This window comes from Rhopilema esculentum, chromosome 18 (assembly GCF_057945365.1).
Source record: "Rhopilema esculentum isolate cy_ngs chromosome 18, ASM5794536v1, whole genome shotgun sequence".
Taxonomy (NCBI): Eukaryota; Metazoa; Cnidaria; class Scyphozoa; order Rhizostomeae; family Rhizostomatidae; genus Rhopilema; species Rhopilema esculentum.
Window position 1 is genome coordinate 4471174 of NC_142832.1, and position 22586 is coordinate 4493759.

The 22586-nt window shown below is 35.9% G+C and overlaps 1 protein-coding gene across 1 annotated transcript; it reads right to left on the bottom strand.

The window, feature by feature from the left end:
- Nucleotides 1-2540: 2540 nt before the first annotated feature.
- LOC148958087 (transmembrane channel-like protein 7) lies at nt 2541-21270 on the bottom strand. Its single transcript, XM_089113601.1, has 18 exons — nt 20924-21270; nt 18610-18904; nt 18123-18201; nt 17530-17611; nt 16074-16366; nt 14861-15006; nt 13621-13768; nt 12622-12798; nt 11630-11784; nt 11139-11214; nt 10108-10205; nt 9437-9550; nt 9084-9159; nt 8476-8606; nt 7315-7344; nt 6676-6813; nt 5010-5088; nt 2541-4255 (listed from the first exon to the last, which is right to left on the bottom strand). The coding sequence occupies exons 1-18, from the start codon at nt 20991-20993 to the stop codon at nt 4145-4147; spliced, it is 2298 nt and encodes a 765-aa protein (XP_088969727.1). The 5' UTR covers nt 20994-21270; the 3' UTR covers nt 2541-4144.
- Between the last annotated feature and the right edge of the window lie 1316 nt (nt 21271-22586).

Here is a 22586-nt window from a genome sequence, read left to right on the forward strand (position 1 = left end):
TTTATGGTGAAAACACAGTTAGAATTCTTTAATTTTGAGAACGAGATTGTCAGGAGAAGCAGACAAGAAGGGTTCATAAACTGCAGGATTACATATTAATTAACCTACCTTATTGTTAATGTTTTTCTCTTTAATATGTTGGGTTTGACGTTAATAAAGCTTGTTTGATAAAATGTATTGATTGAACTAGCCTTGCTTATGTTTTCTTATGATAAAGTTATGTAGTCTAGTCCATATACAGCTGACTGTATTATCAAGTACTTTGGTGCAATAGCACACCATTGCATGCCTTGGCACCACAAGGAGTGCGATTCATTGCACCCCTGCTATTTTATTCCCAGCATGGCCTGGGAAATGGTTTTTATTATATTTATACATTGGTAACAGCTTTATTATTCTTAAACAGTTTTATTATAAAAAAGTCCACCAAGAGGGTGACACCGCTCTACTATTTCCAAGTTTGACAATACAAGAAAATCCTTTATAAGCCAGGTCCATATTTTTACTGAGGAGTTGATTATATTGGGCATTAAGGGTATTATTTAAAATTAATATATATTAAATCTTTTAGCTATATTAAATCTATATATAATATTAATGAAGTAATATCGGAATATGAGTTATGTAAATATCAAAATATCTCAAGGTATTCTTTGTTCCAGGTATTTCTTTCTTGAAATTTGCCAAAAATGGATCATAAATTTAGGATCTTAATGTTAAAATTAGTCTATGTCGAAAATGTCGTGTTGTTTGGCCCGTCAGATAGCGAATTAGCCCACTTTCAGAATGTAGCTTTTCCTTACACTTCATCAATGGAATTTCTCGCTGTGTAGTGAAATTTGTTCACTACAGAACTGAATTCCGGTCAAATCTACAGAAATATCTAAATGTTCAAATTGACGCAACTCGCGACCGAACGGTCCAAAAGACATAAAGTTTTCAGTCTAAACTAGACTAATTTCAAGATGAAGATTTAAAATCTGGAGTCCATTTTTGAGAAAGGTCTGTAGATAAGATAGCAAGATCAAAATCGATGACCTCAACCCGAAACGGAGAATTGAAACTATTTTCACAATTTGACGCTTCATATCAAAATATTTACAATACTGAAAATGATCAATTATATTCTTATGATCATCTTATTTTCATTTGCAAATGTATTTCTACGGTAACTTGATGATGGAAATTGAACAAATATTACCTGACTTCGAAGGCGAAATTTCAAGTTGTAAACCAAACTTATCTTTTTGCCAAATGTAACCATTTGCAATTTCTGTTGCAAATTTCATCAACTGTACTTGCTTTTCTCGCAAAATCTCTTCATCAAAAAGTTTAAAGAGCACTGAGAAATTCACAATCGTATCTGCCGCCATTACTTCAACCGTGCCTCTTAGCAGAGTTGCCTCGTTTTGACCAAAAAATTTTCACCAGAAAAAATTCACAGGTTCACGGTTTGTATCAAAGTATAACTGATATTATAATTAAATTAGAGCATGAGAAACATCAATAAACTAAATTAAGAAACTATAATTTGGGGAAATTTCATCTCAGCTAGAATTGGAGAGCCATTTTCATTTTGTTGCTGTAACTTTCCACTTTTGTGTTCCAAATATGGTCCAATCAGCATAAGCTTCAAATCTTTGATTGGTTGATGCGACAGACACACCTTCAAGTCCGAACCAATCATAAAACGGAAAACTGTAACCAAACGCCAAGAAAGGCCACTTTTAATCGTTTTTAGTGCTATCCATTCCAAACGCCAGGTATAAAATTTGATACGATAAATTGATTTCAAACATTTTAACTGAATCTTGTTCACCAAAGTAGAGGCAGTTTTTTGTCACGAACTTTCTCTGTAATCCTAAAGTTGACAATTGCATTTCAACACTGTTTACTGCAAATTTTGGTCTTAAATTGCCCCTAAGATGAGGGGAAATGTTGGGTGGGGAGGAAGAATACTCAAGAACATTCATCCAATACATCTATATGAACGATTTCATTCCAAAACCCCTGTGTCGATTGATCAACATGGTATTTTCTTTACTAGGCCTAACCTCTATCGCAAGCAAATGTAGTTTACATACTTGCCAAGATACCTGCATTACTTTCCTGATCCATTTCAAATTGCTTTCGTATCAACCAATCAAAGATTCGAAGCTCATGCTGGTACAATAAAAAAATTTCAGTGAGTTTTGATAAATGAAGCTTTTGAAAAAACTCTAAAAGAAATCTATTTCAAATAATTATGCCTCAACTCAAGATAGACTATTAGAAGCTTGTGAGCAAAATATCTGATATGAAAACGAGAATATTTTACGTCAATCAACTTTTTTTTAATTTGAAAAGGGAATTCAAATTAAATCGTGTAACCAGTAATTTCTATTGGTTCACTGGTGAAATCACAAGCTTCTTAGTATTTTTTGCTCAATAAGGAACATTTGAAATTGATAAATATAAGGAGAGTGTTGAATACACCACGTAAAATGAATTGCACAAAGATAACTCTGTTGAAACCAAACGACGAAGAAAAGAGCTCATGATGGAAATCGATTGATAAATTATTAATCAGGAAAAATCAATTGTTAACATGTTAGTAAAGTACAGTATCATATCAATAATCAGATATTCTTCAAAAATCAATATATAAAACATTTAAAAGTCATCACATACCCTAGAAAACTTTTACAATTTGCAAATAACTTGCAAACTTGGAAACTACCATAACAACTAACACAATAACATTATACAACAAATTTCAACACTTGGCAACGTTTCTATCTATCATACAGCGAAGACAAATAAGATTCAAATGTGTATAGGAAATACAATAAGTCTACTAAATAAAGCCTTTATAAATTTTGGAGCAACAGAGCAACTCACAGGTTTTTGAAAAAATTCACTCACATAGATGAATCACGGCCATATTCAAATCATTTCTTCATTATTTCTAATATAATAAATCAACTATTACCAACATAATATATTTATCATGATTGAATGATTCTGATTGTAACAATAGGCTAGCAAAATTAATCCTCTGATGGCAAATTGTAAAACTGAACGAGCAAATTTCACTCAAACTTGAGAAATAAACATCCAACACTTGAATTGTTCAGGTTTATTATCATGATGTTGTTTAAGGGACTTAGAGACAGAACTACATATTTCTGGAAACGAATGGATTTACGTGAGTTGCCCTGTGCTCAGGTTCAATGGCTAAAATCTAACACACATACCAAAAACATTACTCTAACACATAGCAAAAGATTCATCTGATGAACAGAAAATTAACAATAACTTTTCAGCAAGAAGCTAAATGAAAATGAAAAGAAACGGGTAAAAGAAACAGAAAATAAGATTTCTCCGCCGAAAAGAAAAATTGCCCCATGCACTACGTTTACCAATAGCAGTATAAATAGGTTCTACAGAATCAAAAATTTTACACAAGTATAAACTGGATACACTTCAGTAGGTATCGATGACAAGGTACTTCTCTGACAGAATAAAACTAGCAAAGAAGGGTGGGTCAGGGCCCCACCTTAGCAATAAGAGGCCAATGACGCAGAAATCATATTTTTATGTCTTCCATATGTCTACTGTATACAACAATACGATTCATTACCATCTTTCTCAAGATATTTAACCTTAAGATAGGTAGTTTTGTCTGAATCGAAAAAACCTCTAAGGTTTCCTTATCGCCAAACTCGGAAAGGAGAAAAAATATCACTGAGGGCCCACTAAAGATAACATAGCCCAGAGGACTTCACAGTGGTCGATATCAACCTCGGAGGAGGATGGATTGACATCTACTTTGTCATTATCAGTACTCTATTTTCCACATGCTAGGGGTTGGGGCCGGGTGCGAAATCAAGGATTCTATAAAGGGGACAATGATCTAAAAAGCTTTGCACCCTCGGATCAAGCCTTGCCATTTCCGTCTTCCATTCATTCATTCTAAATGCATTGCATTATAATCACATAGATGTCATTTATAGCAACTAAATCTTGAGGCCACCTACGTTAAAATCCCTCCGTTTTCAGGGAAGCAAATCTTCACAAGTCATCCTCCCATAGTAGATTACTATATACACCTTTAAGGAGCAATGAAATATTTATTATATTTTACAACGCTCGCCATTGCAGGCTAATATTTGTTACCCATTGACGGTAATAGGGTGTGGTTTTGGGAAGCATCGTCTGTTTTTTTCGTCAGTGTCAAAAGTCTCTCCATTAAAAATCTTTTGTCTCTTCCTTCCTGGAAACAAATTTAAGATACAATTCAGTCGAAATGCAAATATGTAAGGAAATTGAAGGTAATGAGGACATTGTTTATTGAAATGGAACAACAGCTGAATATGTAGAACGACACTGTACGATGGTTCAGTGGTTAGGGTCCCGGATTACGATTACAGGGATCTGGGGACGAGTCCCTGCTATGACCAAACTTTCCCAAAGAGTGAGGAGAGTCGCCCGCTCTCTGCAATTCCAGGCATAGGAATCATGAGGTGTGGTCACATCGAGAGGCAGGGCTAGGACACCGCTCGACATGCACAGCTTCTTATTGTTCTAAAAACCACATTTGGATGCTAGGTAGAAACAAATATAGAATGCAAAGTTTAAGGCGAAGTAAATGGAGATCGGCAGTCGAGGTAGGAACAGGTATCGGCCTGTCTCCCTAATTCTCTTTAAATGATCTGTATCCTCCTCTGTGCATCTGAAGGAGCGAAAAGCGGTGAAATGATATTTCCATTCGTTTTAGGTATTCGAAGGGATAAGTGCACGATTATATGATTTAATACCTGACCTTGGGTATGGTTTTCGTTGTTTGATATTTCCAGTTTGATATTTAGCTATCCAGCGCACAATATTTCATTTCTTAATGACAAAAAAAGGGGAAGTGCTGGGACGAGGTGAAACCTGCTGGTGGTGCAAAAACTTTTCAGCATTCATACATACTGGTGGAGGAAAAGTTGTTGACATGCAAAAAATAAGAAATAAGAGTATATTACCATGACAAGCTGGTCTTTAAGCATTTCAATCATACGTTCGTGAGCTGTTGTCATTGATCGGAAGTAATATAGCAGCAAACTGTAAGGGGGCAGTGCATTATTAGCAAATAAGGAGCGAAAACCAATATGATATTTTTTAATGAATATTACTGTTTTACTGGATTGTCATATTGTGCTCACTTTAGAATAGGTAGAGCCAGCAGTTGCTTGATAATTACACTAAGCGTGCAAACCGGTTGCAACCCGTTTTCGCAACCCGTTTTCGCAACCCGGAATCGCAACCCGGAATCCCAACCGGAATCCCAACCCGGAATCCCAACCCGGAATCGCAACTCAGAACCGTTCTGTTCAATATGTCACAGCGCGTAATATCCTTCTCAAACATGTAGCGGAACAATTTTTTTTATTTTTCATGTTCAAATAAATTAAGAAAGGTAACCCTCAAGCAAATGCTGGTCTACAAGAGGCCCTCTATTTAAATTACAGCATATTCATTGAAAACAAAGCTAAAATCTAGCAATATACAAAACTAATTTACAATAAATATTGAAATAGAATTAAAGCTTTATTTTCTTTTGGTTTTGGAAATCTGAAATAGAATTAAAGCTTTATTTTCTTTTGGTTTTGGAAATCTGCAGAGAGATGTTTAATTTTGACGGAAAGGGCATTCCATGCCTGTAAACCTCTAAAGAAAAGCATTTTTGCCAATTATTGAAGTTTTTAGGTAGTTGGGAGTCTGTATAGGAATTGCGTAAAACATGCAAATGCTTTTCTGAATTTCTTATAAATAAGTCTGATATATATGCTAGTGCTAGTCCATTTAGGGATTTGTAAACCATAGTGTTAATTTCATTATTGATCAAATCCTGAATTGCTTTAAGTCCAAGAGTATCTAACAGTGGGCTATCATAAGCATCAAGGCTGCTATTTGTAGTTATCCTTGCTGCTCGATTTTGAAGTTCTTGCAAACGGCCCTTTTCGGTTGCACCACAGTTTCCCCAAACTACGCAGCAGTGTTTAAAGTGGCGCTCAACAATACCAGTATAAAGTGTCTTTCGGGTGTCCTGAGCTAAAAAACATTTGGCATTGTTAGAAAGCCAATTGCTCTTGGAATTTTTGTTGACAGAGCTTTGATATGACCTTTCCAGTTAAGGTGGTTATCTACTTGTGTTTCAAGGTATTTCGCATTTTGGACACTATCAAGGGTAATACCCCTCTCTAAAACCAGCACTCATTTTCTTTTTCACTTCCATGTCCCTAACAATCCCCCCCCCCCCTCAGCCTAATCAAAGTTTTAAGGTAGCAAGGAGAGCGGTACTCTGCGTACCAGAACCTAGGAAATCGGAAACATTACATACTATAGTATTTTTCTTCCGGTTCTCCTCAGAGTTTAAAACGTCGGACAGTGGTCCAAGGTAAGCAAAAGTTTATATCAAGGTGCAGATCGAAGGAACGTTGATAGAAGTATTGGCACGTTTGACTGGTTCCTTGATTTTCGAAAATCACAAAGGGTATACAATAACGCTCCTTAGTTGTATGGGAAGAGTCCTGTGTTATGGTGCATCTTTCAGACAGCTTTTACGTTGTTCGGAGATCTTATTGCTAAGTCTCATCAGTTGTAAGTCCAGTAGACAAGCGAATGGATGCACATTAAAGACAAACTCACCATATGATTATGAGAACTGGAACCAAAAACGCAGGAGTTTCCACGAAATTCATTATTTCAGACAAAACAGTCGGCCAATCCTTTATTCTCAGTGATATGATATCAAACATCTTTTTGTCAGAAAGACATAAAAAGTTTCTGTTGAAGAAAATATCAAATCGTTAATAATCATATGAATGACTAGCCAGATCAGAATTTTCTTACACATTTATACTTTATTTCGAAACAAATAAAAACAATACCAAAAAAATTACAACCCAACACAGCAACAGAATACAACCCATTCTACATTTGACAGAAAAATACTCATTCCAAAATCCCTGAAGTTCAGTTCAGTTCAGTAATTTATTCTAAATTCCACTGTATACATACATTTGTTGCAAGTTCACATTAATCCAAAGTATAAACAATGTAAAGGGAGTTCAATAATATAAACATTACAGAACAAATACAAAGCAGATAAGCAAGTTAGTAGTGCACACAGGGAATTAGTTAAATGAGGAAACTCTCTCATGAGTTTATGAGGAAACTCTCTCATGAGTTTATGAGGAAATCTCCCAAAGGGACGAGTTTGAAGAATTTACATTTCACACAGTGAGAGTCTAAACAAAATCCAAATGATATTTGAAAGAAAATTACCTAAATGGTCCACAATTTGAAGTTGTGACTCTGAAAAACAGAATGTGTGCTTGTTATAGGAAACGTCAGTTGGCTCTATTGTAGATTGAAAAAATTATTGATTGGGCACATGACAAACACTAGACATTATAGCTGTGATTTTCATTGGTCTAGTCAACACCGCATTTGATTGGTCATTTGCTTGTCGAATATCATTATAACCAATCATATTTTCGGTAGTGGACACGTGCCAACACAAAGTGTCCCTCTTCTGTACCGTAAATCCTCGAATCGCCCCCCCCCCCTCGAATAAGCCCCCACCCTAGAACTACAAATTGTCAATAAGCCCCCCTCGAATAAACCCCAATGCTACCGTAAATTCTCAAATTGTATTCCTCAATTTGATGATTTTTGCCATCTGAGGTCGCCTATGGCGTTTTATTGAATTATCACAACAAATTCATACTTTTGGTAGTAATTAATTAAATGCTCAAAAAGAAATTTCTACTAAAATAAACGAGGTCTTTTAATAATGTCTTCTTAATGTCAACAATGATTCTATAAGCCCCCCCTCGTATAAGCCCCCCCTCGAATAAGCCCCCATCCAAAAATATCAAAAATAAATAAGCCCCCAGGGGGCTAATTCGAGGATTTACGGTAATGCACATATCATCTTATGAGCATAGAAGCATGTTGAGTTACCTATCGGTATAGAGCTCCCTCACTTTATAGCAAACAAAGAAAATGCACGGTAGTGGGCGGTTATCTCCCAAAAAAACTAGAATGACAGTTTTATTTATTTGGAAGTAGGCCAACATATAGAAAATAGGAAGATAAAACATGGAAAGCCTGTTTGTAAGCTAAAAAGTTTCATATGAATACTTAATGAAAAGAATAAACTAATGTCAACACAAAAATACAAATCGTATAATCTTCTATAAATGCATATCAAGAAACTTTTTTTCGGTAGGCCAATCTTTTAAATTCGCATGGTGATTTCTAACAACAACGGGTCATGTATTGAAACATTTTAAGTTAAAAGATCTCTTCTGAAAATAATTTTTGACTAGTTATGTTTTTGACTAGTTATGTCTTTAACACAAAAAAAATCCTACTTTAGGTACAAGGAAACCTTTTTGAAGGAAAATTAATTAAGAAAAGATTTAAGAACTTTTAACAAACCGTGTTAATCCCCATCCGACGCCAAGAACACAAAGTAAAAAAGTCAGCAACAATAACAGAGTGAAGAAGTAGTTATTTCTGGATCCTTGATAAGGTTTTGAGGCTGGTTTGCAGTTGAACATCAAACTGATCTAAAAAGAGATATAATAATAAAGTTTTTCATTTGTAATAATTATTAATGATGCTTGGAGAAAAGGGGAATTTAGAGGTCTAAGGGGTAGATAATTTGACGGGGTTGTGTCATTTATTAGAATTGGTAGAAGTAAAAAATGCTTTGTGATAGTTAACCCTAGAATTGTGAGAAATTTGAGGACCAAGCTGCGGTTTTCAATTTCTATCTTAACTTATTTAATTCAAAAGTTGTACCCCGGATAGGTCTGTGTAGTCGGACCATTTCCTTACGCCCCTTGAAGGTCCGATGTAACGAGATTTAATTTTTAGAATATTCTCAATATGATGTGAAAAGTAGGCAATAAATAAAAATCACTTTATTTTTCTTGGTTTTTTCAAATAGAAATAAGAGACAAGTGCTCGTTGAAAAGATACGACAACACGCAAACTAAAAACGCAAATATGTATGAGATTGGAGAAGTAAATATGGGGCTTACCTTCTTGACGTAAAATACGAGGATCAACTTTAAAACTCCTATTGCCGGGATTAGTGGAGCGAAGAATGTGCCGATCCTGCAAAACGAAATCTAGAATAATCCCGTGATCATATTCAATTGTAAAACCAAAAATTAAGTTATCAACACAAACACTTGGTACATGGCAATGAGAGAGTCATATATAATATATAATAATAAGACGAATATTTATACAGGATATACACTTCAACGAGTTAAAACTGCTGTTATTAATGTGTGTCCTGTGCTAAGGTTTAAAAGAAGTCTAAAGTGCTAAGGTTTAATGGGAATACCAATCAATGGTTATTACTAAATAAAAGTCCATAAAAACATACCATATGAGAGCTTGCCCATACACCAAGTCCAAAACATTTTTTGGAATCTGAAACTCTTGTTGGCCTATTTTCTCTCCAAGATTACAGCCACAGTTGAGATACAAGCTGACATATCTACAAAATGAAAATATGTTAAATCAGAAAGTAAAAAGATATTGGCAGAGGAGAGAACGCGGAGGCAACAACAGAACAGTGGGATGATTTTGCCACTATGCCATGAATTAAAGGCTCTCAAATCTGTAGGAATTATAGGGTGCGCAACAAGGGAGGTAAAAACAGTTTTAGATATTACAGAAGGAAATTCACCGTTTCACGATTGGTTTTTAAAAAGACAAGTTAGATCAAAAGAGCCCAGAAAAAGACACACAGCCAATGATTGTGGAAAAGACCTTTGAAAATTGATGGTAAGAACATTTTACAATGCTGCCGGATGACGCCATGTTTTATACTTTCAAAGGACTATACTCTGCCAAAATAATGCTTCTCCAGAAAGAATCATATTTTCATAATAATTAGTTTAGCAGGTCAACGGCAAATAACACACATTTCCAAACATAAAAGCTATCTAATTTACAAGAAGTGAGAGAGAGGTGGTGACACACTGCTGGAAAGACTTCATTGCACATCCCACAAACACAGTTATTTTATTGACAGACAGGATGAACACTTACTTTCGAGATGTTTCTGCAAATATGGTGATAAATACAACAACAAACAAGTCGATCCATATCAAGTTGTACATCTGTGCACCGATCGAGTTTTCCCAGCACTGTTGAAAAAAAAGAGAATTGTAAGCGGGTTTTACAGTGGCCTAGGGCCCCGAAAGATTCAAAACATGCTCTTTTTTCCATATGATCTCAGGGATGGCTGGTGTGGCGAGGATCGCACAAATTTGTGACCAGCGATCGTTACGTCTTGATGGAAATTGTCAATTTGTTTTTGGTAGCGATCGTTGCATCGAGAGAATTTTTAATAGAATTGTGTGATCCTGGCGATATCAGCGATCATTGCAACCACAAATTAAGAACCAAAAAACCAGGTGCAAAAAATTTCGGTGGATTTATTTTCGGTGGAAAACTTCGGTGGAAAAAATTTCGGTCATATTTTAGTAAGAACTTGAAAAATTTCGGTGGAAAGAAATGATTTCGTTGAGTAAAGAAATGAACCACTTTCTGTAAGTTATTTTTATCTTCAACATAGAATCATCTGCAGCGCAGTCATAAAAGTTACAAAAATCGAATATTGTATTGTCAATAAATGGAACTGAAGAGTAGGCAAGAATGTCAACTCAAATTTCTTGAATGTAGAGAGCGAAAGAAAAGACAGTGAAGATGAGCTGGATATTATATTTGTTGATAACGAAGGACAACCAGAAACTGAAAATTGATGTGTATTGGACGTATGTATAGTAATACTCAAACCATATCAATGAATCTTTTTTTTATTTTGAAAGTGGATCGGTGTAAAACGAGATTTTTCCAGCGTTTGAAAATTTTGGGAAGAAGAAATTTTGGTCTCAAAAAATTCGGTGGAATTAATTTTCAGTCGCCGCCCTGCTTCACCGAAAATAAATCCCACCGAATTTTTCGGTACTGAATGTATATGCATTTTAATGGACCTAAACAAACAAAGATATAGCCCAACTAATTTCCTTTTTAAACGATAACACTGAGGCAGCTTGTAACAACCATAGACTGCTGACCTGTGTGCGATAACTGGCAGTTGTGTAGAGAGTGATAACCAAAACAGTAACAGAAGCGAGCTTCAACAAAACAGACCTGGAAGAAAAGAAACAGCACCTCGTATACATTCAGTTTAAAAAGAGAGTATGTTCTTTCTATAAACATAAAACGCTTGTATATACGGTGTTTTGGGAGCTCCCTGCTCACCAATTAACCAAAAGCTCATAGCGTAAGTAATCGTATAGAAAACAATTACAAGATCATTAACAGGCTGCATGTTTCAGAATAAGAGTATGATAAAAATATGACGTCACAAAAAACATTTTTCATGATTTTTTCCCTTTGACTATATTGATCTAAAAATAACACCAGGAAATACCTCTGAAATGCAAATCAGTTCAATATTTAAAAAATTTGGCAAGGTATGACAGATTTCCCAAACAATCAACAATGATAAAATCCAAAGTGATTTGTAAGCCATTTTGATTTTGAAAAAATGACGTCATCGTACCTCCAGAGAACAAGTGCTACTTCCAAACGTGGACTCCAGTCCTCCATTTCTGTTAAATATTCAAATATAAGTGGCAGAACCAAGTTTAAAGCAGTGATTGTGAGCGAAGATGCCCATTTTTTCATCACAGCATTGAAATCTGATTGATCAGCTTCCTGGAAAAGCGAACAAATTTTAAATTTAGTTTTCAATAATATCTAACAGTGATTATTAATCCTTAGATTTTAGCTAAGAGATTAAATTCTTCTTCGACAGTATTTAATTCCTTCTCACAGTGTGGATTTATCCTCTTAAGCACTTCTACCTAAGAAATCAATGGACGTATTTCATTGCAGGGATTTGAAACACTGAGCGGGGATTTGAGCCAAAAAGAAACGCAAATCTATTCTAATATCTAGAATTAAAAAATGAAATAAGGTGACTTAAGTAAAGTATCTACACAAATTAAGCCTTTCAGAAAATAAAGAATGGCAGACGGAGGGTTTAATGTCTACTAAGAGACAAAATTAACGAAATATTAGAATTTTATTAAGACCTAAAACAAAATAAGGCTATTCCTCGATTGACCAACAGAGTTTTCCTACTTACTTGCTCGTTACAGCTATATCATAAATCTCATAAAATCGATCGTTTGCAAGAATATTTAAATTAACCGTTAGAAATGAATTTGGGTGTTTCGCTAGCATTGAAAATATATCTGACTGCTAATATATATGTTGAAAGATATTTTTATTGACCTCTGAAAAATTAAACTAAGTAAATGACGAGATCACTTATGACTAGATCACTTATGATCACTAGTAGATCACTTATGACGAGTCTTAGGAAAAGAACTAAGGTTCTCAAACATGTTCCAGAGTAGTGCTACAATTCTACAGATATTGAGACATGGTTTCGTTTCCCATTTTTGCAGATCTGAAGGTGCTTCCAGCCCAATTAACCCTCTGAAAGGACATCGGGAGTTTAGAGGCCAAATATTGAGCTCATCTTACCCCACTCGCTACAGCTTGCTCTGATATCTCGACTGTTTTGATGATTGCATAGACGCTGCCCGCAAGGAAACCCATTATCAGCAAGTTGATGACACCTCTGATTGTGTAAATCTTACATTTCTGAGCTCGTGTTCGACTCTGAACCTTCTCCCTTCTTTTTTCTTCAGCGAGTTCAGCCTGGGCAGAAAGTTAAGATGGAAAATTATAAACCATGTTCTAAAACCAAGATTCAAAAAGGGCTTACTGATCGAAAGGTAAGAAGATTTACTTCTCTCTAATTTGGGGGATACTTAGACCAACTAACTATACGCTCCTAGATGCTTCATAGCCTTTTTCTCGTGAGGCCTCGATTACAGACAATGGGCAAAACAAAAGCTTAGTTTCAACCTAAGTATAAATAGATGCTAATTATCATGAAATTGTAAGATAATACATATATAAAAAAAGCCTAAAAAACGGGAAATAGACCTGAACGAGAACAAGGAAGCAAAGATCTATGCGCAGGGTTTTTAGAAGGACGGTTAAATAGGCAGGGACGCAGGAACAACCAAGGAGCAAGCGTCAAGCAAGGAGCAAGCGTCTTTGTAACTGTCATTTTGCTTCGATCGTCTATAGGTATCTTGAAACTCGGCTAACTTTTGGCATAAGAAATTTCTTTACAGATTTTGAGAAATGTCGTCATGAATAATGCAATACTTCAAAATTTCATATGAATCTGTTATAATTACTTGTCAAGGACAATTCTATGAAAAAGGCACTTTGGCCCCCCTTGTCCTTCCTATCAAAGGCAACAGGGGCGGTTGGCCCCCTCACCCCCCTCTCCTACGTCCCTGTAAATAGGAGTCCTGAACTGTTAATTGAACAAGTGAAAGATTTTCACTTCATCAAGGATGGTTAAATTTTGGCGCTTACACACTCAAATTTAGAAATTAGTTAATCAATAACAAAACTGAAGGTAAATAGAGATTTTCCAAACAAATTAAAATAAGCTCTCTTTACTTGTAAATCTTGGAAAACATTTTTCTTCTTCAAAACAGCAGCTTTTTCGCTTGTGATGCAGTAATCCCAGCTGGCAAATATTTTATTGCAATATGAATAGAACAGTCCACCACTTTCAATTACACTTTCTGTAAACCCAGTTGAAAAGCTTGAAAAGACAAAAACACGTCTTAACAACATTTGAATTACAAACAGCTTCTAATTAAATCGCTTTTTAACAAGATCATTCTTGAGGCAATTTTTCATTTTCTTCAGGTAATCTGAATTGACAGCAGGGAGGAATGATGAAAATTGACGAAGAAAAGTCCGTTATTAGTACATACAAAAGTATATTACGGTTACCAAAAGGCAGCAAAATTAGGGCTGTTTAATACGGTAGGACAAAACTAGGTAGGACCAAAGGTTCTAAAGGGATTATTACAAAAATATTGAAATAGGACTTCCTAAACAACTGTTTTGTTAACAGACATATGGAAATGCAGATAAATTGCAAAAAATATGCTTAACCTTTATGCAAGTCCAAAAACAAAAAGAAGACTTAATCTACTGTGCTTCTGAGATACTGAAGTCCTGTGCTTTAAGGGTTCAAATATTTGCTTGCAAATAATGTCCATAATTTCGTAAACTTCAACATTGTTCGCACAAACGTCAATAAATGAGATCATTGAAATGGGCAAAAAAACCGTCCGATTTTTTAAACTAAAGGCAACGGACAGATACTAAAATGGCTTGAGCCATCTGCCAGGTGATTGTTGGCCAGTTAACAAACTTGTGAGCGATTTAATCTCAGTCGAGAAATCGAATAATGTGCCTTTCTTTTAAAATAAAGAATATTTCCCATTCAACCTTCTGAAGAATATATGCAACAAAACAAATCAGCAGATTTATTCAAGGAATAGTTTTATAAACTGCCACCACCGATAAGGTTGATTTCTAGCCGAAAAATAAGGGTTTACCAATACCATACCCCCAGCACTACGCTTTATTGCTGCTTCTGCAAATCAGCAATATAAAGGAGTAACCAAATAGGATGTTCTCAGTAGCGTAGAGAGAGGGAGGCAAGAGGGGGCAGAAGTCTCCCCTCCCCCAATGGCAAAAAGTATCTTTGAAAAATTGTGTTTTCTGGCGTTCCGAAGGGTGTGGACCCCCATTTTCTATTGCTCAACTCGCCTTGCGCCCCCCCATATTACCACGCCGGCTACGCTATAGGATGTTTTGAATTAAGATAATATATACTTACTTATGGACCATGATGATGAGGCTGACGATCAAATAGCTGATTCCAACCAGCATGTAGGCAAGAGGCATATCATACTTGATGTCTGTATTTTGGAGAGTTTGGTTGGAATACGTGCCATAAAACATCAGAGTTGAGCTGATATAACCCTGCAGGGAGAATAATGTACGACTATACTAAAACAGCTAATATTATGAATTATCAAAATCATGCAACGGGCAAACAAATATTGCTAAGTATGGTGAAAAATATCATAATGACTTTTATTGCAATGTTTGCTTGATACAGAGGTCCCAAAGCTTCGATGTCATTTTTAATATCTACTTTGCAAAATGGGCACTCTTCTTGTTTATTTTGGTATAAAATATCGACGCCATATCTTTAATATTGAAGTACAAGGAACTCAGTGGATTAAAATCGAAGGGGGATAGGGTTGCCTATACCCAACGCTGTCAGTGCCTTTCAATTTTCCGGTAGAATGGAAACACGTTAACTACTGATTAGTAATTTCATTGAATTAGAGAGGGGACAATGTTTCAGAGGTTTACTTTCAGGGTTAATATAATATTAAGATTAATCCCCATTCATTTCCCAAATTTCTTCAAAAGAATTTCAAAGATCGCATCTATTGTGGAACAGGCGCGAGGTATGAGACAAGTCTGAATACAATGCTAATACCAAAACTTGAAACAAGTCGCTTTCGCAGCCAAATCCTTAAAGATAAATCCTTTATTCTACATCCATGCTCTTTTAAACCTCTATATACACTTACTTTGAGTTCAGCTGAGTGAAACTATTGTCCAACGTTTAACGTCCCTCTATTAGACAATTTAGGGACTTAAGGGGGACTTTAATTAGTATATGTAGGATTCATTTCTTCAAGAGGATAAAAATAGAAAATCATGAAACGTCAATCGTCAAACCTTTCAACATTTTTCCTCATATTTGTAAGAAACATAAGAAATTTCAGATATGGCCTTTCTGACAAACAACGACAAACATTGAAAAGTGAATTGGTTCATTGTTTAGCCAACTTATAAACATCCCCTCTTTGTAAAGCCTCTATCTATTCAATGTCCCTTTTTGGGAATTTTCATCAAGCCGAAGGGCGTTAAAAGAGGAATTGCAAAGGAATTAATGAGAAGTAATAAGTGGTGTAGCCTAGGGCCACAAATTTAACTCGAAAATTGAAACGTAAACACGCTTTGAGCCCTACCTGACCAGTGATGAAATCTACAATATGGTCTTGAACACTTTTGCCCGACGAGTTATACAACGGGACAGAACACGTGCCACCTGTGAGCGGACTGAAGGAGGAGCCATTACTTGGTAAAGTTACGTTTGGACTTGTAGTTGAAACTGTCTCATTGCTCTCCTTTAAGGTGTTTCCCTCTTTTAAAATCTGCGGCACTGTCAGGAAACTGAACACCAATACGAAGATAATAACATTTAAAAGTAGAAGTGATTTCAAAAACAGGAAATAGGAGAGCACGCCGTTTCCAAATTCACCTACGATAAAAAGTAAATTTTAGATAAACTAAAGAGATTGAAGTCACAACTACTAATAACAAGATGCAAAGTCTACTGAATTTCAAAACTACTACATTTTACTTTCAAAATGTTCGGAAAATGGAATCACGCATTTTTAACGCTTAAAAGAGAAAATATTTGGATGATACTCCTTAGAAAAGTTTGCACTGGAAACTGAACACGACATAACAGCTAAATCGAAGTAAGTTTAATTTTGAAGTTGGTTTGTTGACCAAAGTATAACGGGAAGGAATTGCAGTAGCAAGAAATTTAATTAGTATGAAAGAGGTTTCCAAGTTAAGGAGGGGGGGGGGGTAATTTGATAAATCCGTGAAGGGGGACATTCGAGTATCTTTAATCAAGATGACGCATCGCTCAAGAACATTTTTTTCACAATTGTGGACTAAGCCTAAACAATGTTGTTGCCACCAACCGGGGGAGGGGGGGCTTTACGGCGTACCAACCTCACGGTAGAAGTTTTCGAGATTCACATAACCGAAGGGCAGTAATTCTGAGTCAAAAATCGAGCATGAACTGCAGCACGTTCCCTTACACAAAATAATTAACTTTAACTTGGGGGTGAAGTAATGTATAAACCTTTTGTAGATTAAAATATGTAGAGCTAAAATAAGTTTGCACCGAATTTGCACATCTTTCAGATAGAAAATCTTCAGCGATTAATAAAAAGTATTCTAGGTAAATATAAGTAAAGGAAAGCTTATAAATACTGCCTTTGATCTTATTTTAGCACAGTTAAACGGCAAGAAGCATTAATCAAAATTCAAAACGGCCAGTCGAGGAGTTTACCCTTAAGGAAATCATTCTTGATGAAGCATTGAAACGGGTAGAGTAACAAACTTTCGCTCGCTTTCTAGCATTAAAATTTAAAAAAAGCAAGCAAAATGCTAATTTTGAAGGCAAGAAAGAGAAAAAAATGTCCAAAAACCTACAAGTGACAGGTCGCTTTCAAGCATTATATGAAGGTATGTGATAACAGATATAGGAAAGCTGCGGTTAATTAGACTGAAGAAGTAAAACAAGGACAAACCACGACGAAGAATTATCACAAAAGTTATCTGAAATAGTTGTGGTCTTTCTAAATGGTTAGAACAAGGCACTGGGATGAATAAATTATGACATACCTTCGACTTCTTTCAAAGGCCCTCGCCATAATTCAAGAGAACCGAAGAATTCATTTAATCGCATTTTCATCAAAGCCCAGGACTAAAAGGCGAAGAAAAATTAGCGAGGTTAAATAGACTGTATAGGTCTTTTTTGGACAGACAAACAATAGCACAGCAGAAACCATGATAAGATTTCGCAATGATCAACAAATTGACTCAGCCTCCTTTTAAATGGTACTCTGCTTCTTGTTGAAGTAGCTTCAATCAATAAATAAATCAGCAATCTTAGCATGTACAAGGTCTTTGGGCATCCTCCTCTTCACTTAATGCAAGAAAGCAAAGTTTTAATTATTATTAGTAGGGAATATTAGTAAGTATAAAAGCAGGAGGCAAGGGTTAATTACAGATTATGTCCTTGAAGTTCTTGTCATGCTTGCAAAGAGGGGGCATTGCCCCCTAGTGCCTCACGGTACTCCAATCACCAGAGGCTTTGAAAAGCATTGCTGTAAACATTGCATAAAGTAATTCAAGAGAAGAAATGCGTTTTTTATAAGAAATAGGATAAATCCATGAAAGTAAAAAGATATCTCTTTGGTGGAACTTAAACATACCATTCCAATCTTCAACTTGAAGGACTTCCAGCATGATAGATTTCGCTTCTTCCTCTGTGTTTCTCTCTCATGTAAATTTCTGAATGAAAGTTACAACAAGTCCTTGTTATGGACTGACAACATAGCAACTTAAAAGGTTAACAGTATATAATAAATGGCAATAGCTTATAGAATAGCCACAGCAACAAAAATAATTTTATTACCATCACTTTAATATCAAAGCTATGCATAGATGATTGGTTTATTAATGTCCTTGGTGTAGCTTGAAACTTACTGAGCTCATATCTATAACAGCTTTTGAAATTTGTGGTTTTAATCCAGATAAAATATGTATTAAATGAATAAGCAAAAAATCATGAAAATACAAGAGAGACCTGAAGCATTGATATCACTGGAGCTCATAAAATTATGCAAAGTTGAGCTCAAAGAATACATGAATTAGTCCAAAGATTGTTTGAATCAATCTAACAAACAGAAACACACTCACTTGATAGACTTCTTCTGAGCAAGAGAAATTGGAGCTGCCTTGATTTTATCAAGATTCCTTGACTCAGCTAGTGGGTCATTTGTGCTGTCCTCAAGATCTAGCATTTCTAACTGACTTTCAACTCTGTCAACAGGAAGGGCAACTGCACTTTCACCTGTGTTAGATAACTTACCCCTGAGACTTCTACGACTTGCAGCTTTGTGATGAAAACTCATGGCAGATCTACTTGCTAATCTGCTTGGCAAGTCACCAAACATTTGAGCATCAGGATTGTCCATTTCCATTTCATCTTCAACTGAAATATTGAACAGTGATCAATTTGACTCAAAGGTAAAATGATGTTTTTTTCACTTTTTGTGAGAAATGTTTAATAACATAGTGAGAAAAACAATTTTGGGGAAAAGGTTGAGTGAGAATTTCTCTTATACAGGTGATGAATTTTCTAGATGAATTTTTCCGAGAAAAAACGTCTAGGTAACCCCTTTAATACAAAACCTCAGATTCTTATTTGCATCCGTATTTCATTTTTTATTATATTGTTTTAAAACCTCCATCCTTTTGAACTATGGACATCAATAAAGAGTATGCTTTTTAGTCAATGGTTTTTCCGCATAAGGAAATTATATAGGTACCAGTTTTCACAGGTTTTCAGAAAACAATAGCCACCAGTTTCAATATTGGCGCAAAGATAGCATAATGCAAAGGGTCACATCGAGTGGCTGCTGATTTCCTCGATTTTGAATTCCTTGGATACTTTGAGATAAAAGATGAAGTAGAAAGCTGGGAACTCCGTTGAACTCTTGTAAGGGTTCAATTCAGTATATTAACAGAAGAACTGTAGTCAGTCAGGGAGAAATGCAGCAATTGTTGCAATTGAAATTTAGATCAAAAATTAAAGATTTACAGAGAAACATAGCTGTTAGAATTTGACCGGTTTTTTTAAACCTGTGCAACCGGCCTAGATTCTTGCCTGCACTGTTATAAAGTTTATAGATAGAACAGTTTGATAATTATTGGGAAGGGGTCCCTGATGACAGTTTCCTGTGTTTTGTGCTTTCAGATTCAGCTTAAGACCCTGGCTGCAATTTTTATGAAGATTTTCTTCTTCAATTTTTGTGGAAATGATTCCTTTTAACATTCGATAATCAAGGGTCCAGGAAGCAATCACCATTTTGATACTTGTGCTGTACTTGAGCATGAACATTTTAATGCAAAAAGACATAAAATGTTTTAATGGCTCTTTTAACATTTCTACCTTATTGCTAACACCAACAATGTTTTGCTGGCAACAACAATGCGTCTCATCCCACCTTAACTTCTTCAAATTGCACTTTTTTATAACTCAAGGGTATTCTTTGCAAGTGCTCTTAAAAACGGGAATGTTATCCTAGAACACACTTGACAAACAGTCTATCAAAGCATTGCTCTGTCTGCTTCCAAATAAGGCTGCTTTGTAATCTAATTAGTTATTACTTTGGAACTGTATATTTATGTTCTTGATTAAATTGTTGGGGTAGTTGTTAAAGAACAAAATGCTGCGTGTTTGAATATACTTCAAATATGAAGTTACTCTCTTTGAATGTGCCGTTCTGAGATTACTCAAGAAAATATCTTGCCAAGTTTACGTTACGTTATGCACAAAATGTGGTGAGCAATTTCTGCAAAACAGTCAGTGCAATTTCAATCTCCGATACATGATTGTTTACACTCGTATGCCAAATTTGTTATTGTTTAATTAAATCATTTTTTAACAATTAGAAGATGAAATGAATCCTAGCCACTTTAACAATACGATTTGTTATCGGGTTTCGATTAAAAATGTCTAATTATCCTCTTTCTAAACGGGTTGGAAATTGATACTGCCAATGTTAGGTCCACCCTTGACTATCAACAGTTCGGCGAAGGTGAAGGATCCGGTTCGGATAATCCGATTAACCTCGTGTCATACACGTCAAGGAGTTTTTTTGACTACATCAACGGATCACAGGCATTGATCACAGGTCGCCTAGGGTCAGGGAACGCTCTCCTAGAAATATGACATCAAGCAAAACATGGTAGCTCTCCGGATTGTTCATGTCCGCCCAACAGTTCTGCCGGGAGGTAATACAAACTAACTTTTCAGTGACTGACAAACTAAAATGAAACGTACAACAAAATATAGTCGATGGAAAGAAGTTAAGCTTTTGAATCTCAGCGGAAAATTCCTAAACAACCTGAGCAGTTGCTAGGCATAACAACAAAACGCAGAATAGTCACTGCGTGATTTAATTGAGCAGCCGGCGAAAATTTAGAAAAAAATACATCTCTAACTAACCTCCCAGGTCACGAAGTTCTACATCTGATGCAGTAGAATGTCCTGGAGTTACTTTTCCTGACCTCGACATTCTGTTTGTGTACAGCTTGCTCTTGCAAGAAACTCCGGTGGTTTATGCTGCAAAGGGCCTAACAGAAAAGCAATATGATAAATGCCGCTATGTCCACATCTGAAAGTTAATCACCAGATGGTTGGGTTGAACAGTAACTTAAAGAATAAAGCCTTGCCGCTCAATTTGTTAAGCAAATGTACTCTGCATTAAGGACTTGCAAAAGTGTACCGGTTACTTTTGTCCGCAGCCTGATATTCCGAGGCTATCAAATTCACTCTTTTCGAAAAATGGTTGGCTGCATTTGATTGACACCCATCCCATGATGCAACATAAACTAGGAAGTAAATTGTAATGGCGATGATGGTCGTTACTCAAATGTAATTTCCTTTTTCGATTTCTCAAATTTCAAGAAAATCTCCAAAGCTAACTTGAACTATAATTTGTTCGTCCATGGACTAAATATTTGGAGTCTAAGTTACTTTTTCTGAAAAGGAAAGCAACACGTAAATCCGGTAGAGAAACTTGAAACAATATCATGTCTGATAAGAGTTTTAACTTACTAAAACCACGCAATTAACTTTGACCCTTATCACAATAAAGGGATCAGAAGTGCCAAAATCTGGTACTTGTTAGTTAGTTGTGATTAAGTGAAAGGTAGAAGTAACATATTAGAGACGCCTTTGTTTTTCATGAGTGATTTTTTTAAGATGATGATTGACACGGTTTGACATTTTTTCTATCTGAGACTTTTGAGCAAGCGAGACAAGCTTGTATGTGCTAGTAGGTTGGATTTCCTCAGTGTAAAACGACAGTGACAAAGATTTGTTTGCTTACTTTCTTCTTAGATTCTCGCCACTTTCATGCAGTGTCACCAATGATTTAAGAATGGAGGCGGAGAATCACAATTTTTAAGAAAATTGAGGCTCAAGAAAAGTTAGGAAATTCTTGTAAAAACTCGCTGGGTACCGGTGTGTTTTTGTTTATAACGAAATTAGAGTCTACAAAATAATCGAACTTGCTCCAGACCTTATTCAAGTTATTTTCAACTGATTCACACCCAAAAAAGTTCAACATTTTTAACCAAACAATATCTGAAAAATTTCATCTATTTTTACCAAGTTTTTGCAGTTGTAATAAAATGAATTTTCATTACAAGATATGCGAATCTCTTTAGTGACGAGGAAAGCAGAGAAAGGAGAGAAAAGAAGACAAAGAGAGGTGGGAAGAGAAGAGGAGGGGAAGGCGGAATAAGGAGGAGAGGATAAAGAAGGGAATGAAGAGGGGGAAGGAGAGGACGGTAAAGGGGAAGGGTAGAGGGAATGATAAAGGGGAAGTGTAGAGGGATGAGATGAACGGAGAGAGGATAAAGAAGGGTATGAAAAGGGGAAGGAGAGGAGAGGAAGGAAGAGGGGAGGAGAGAGGGTAAAGGTAGAGGGGAGAGAGGAATGGAGAGAGGAAAAAGAGGGGAAGGAAAAGGAGAAAGGAGATGAGAGGAGGGAAAAGGGGAGGAGAGAGGGTAAAGGTAGAGGGAAGAGAGGAATGGAGACATTTTTAGATTCTATAGAATGCACACAAACTTCCACCGCTTATTGGAATAACACATGAACGGGT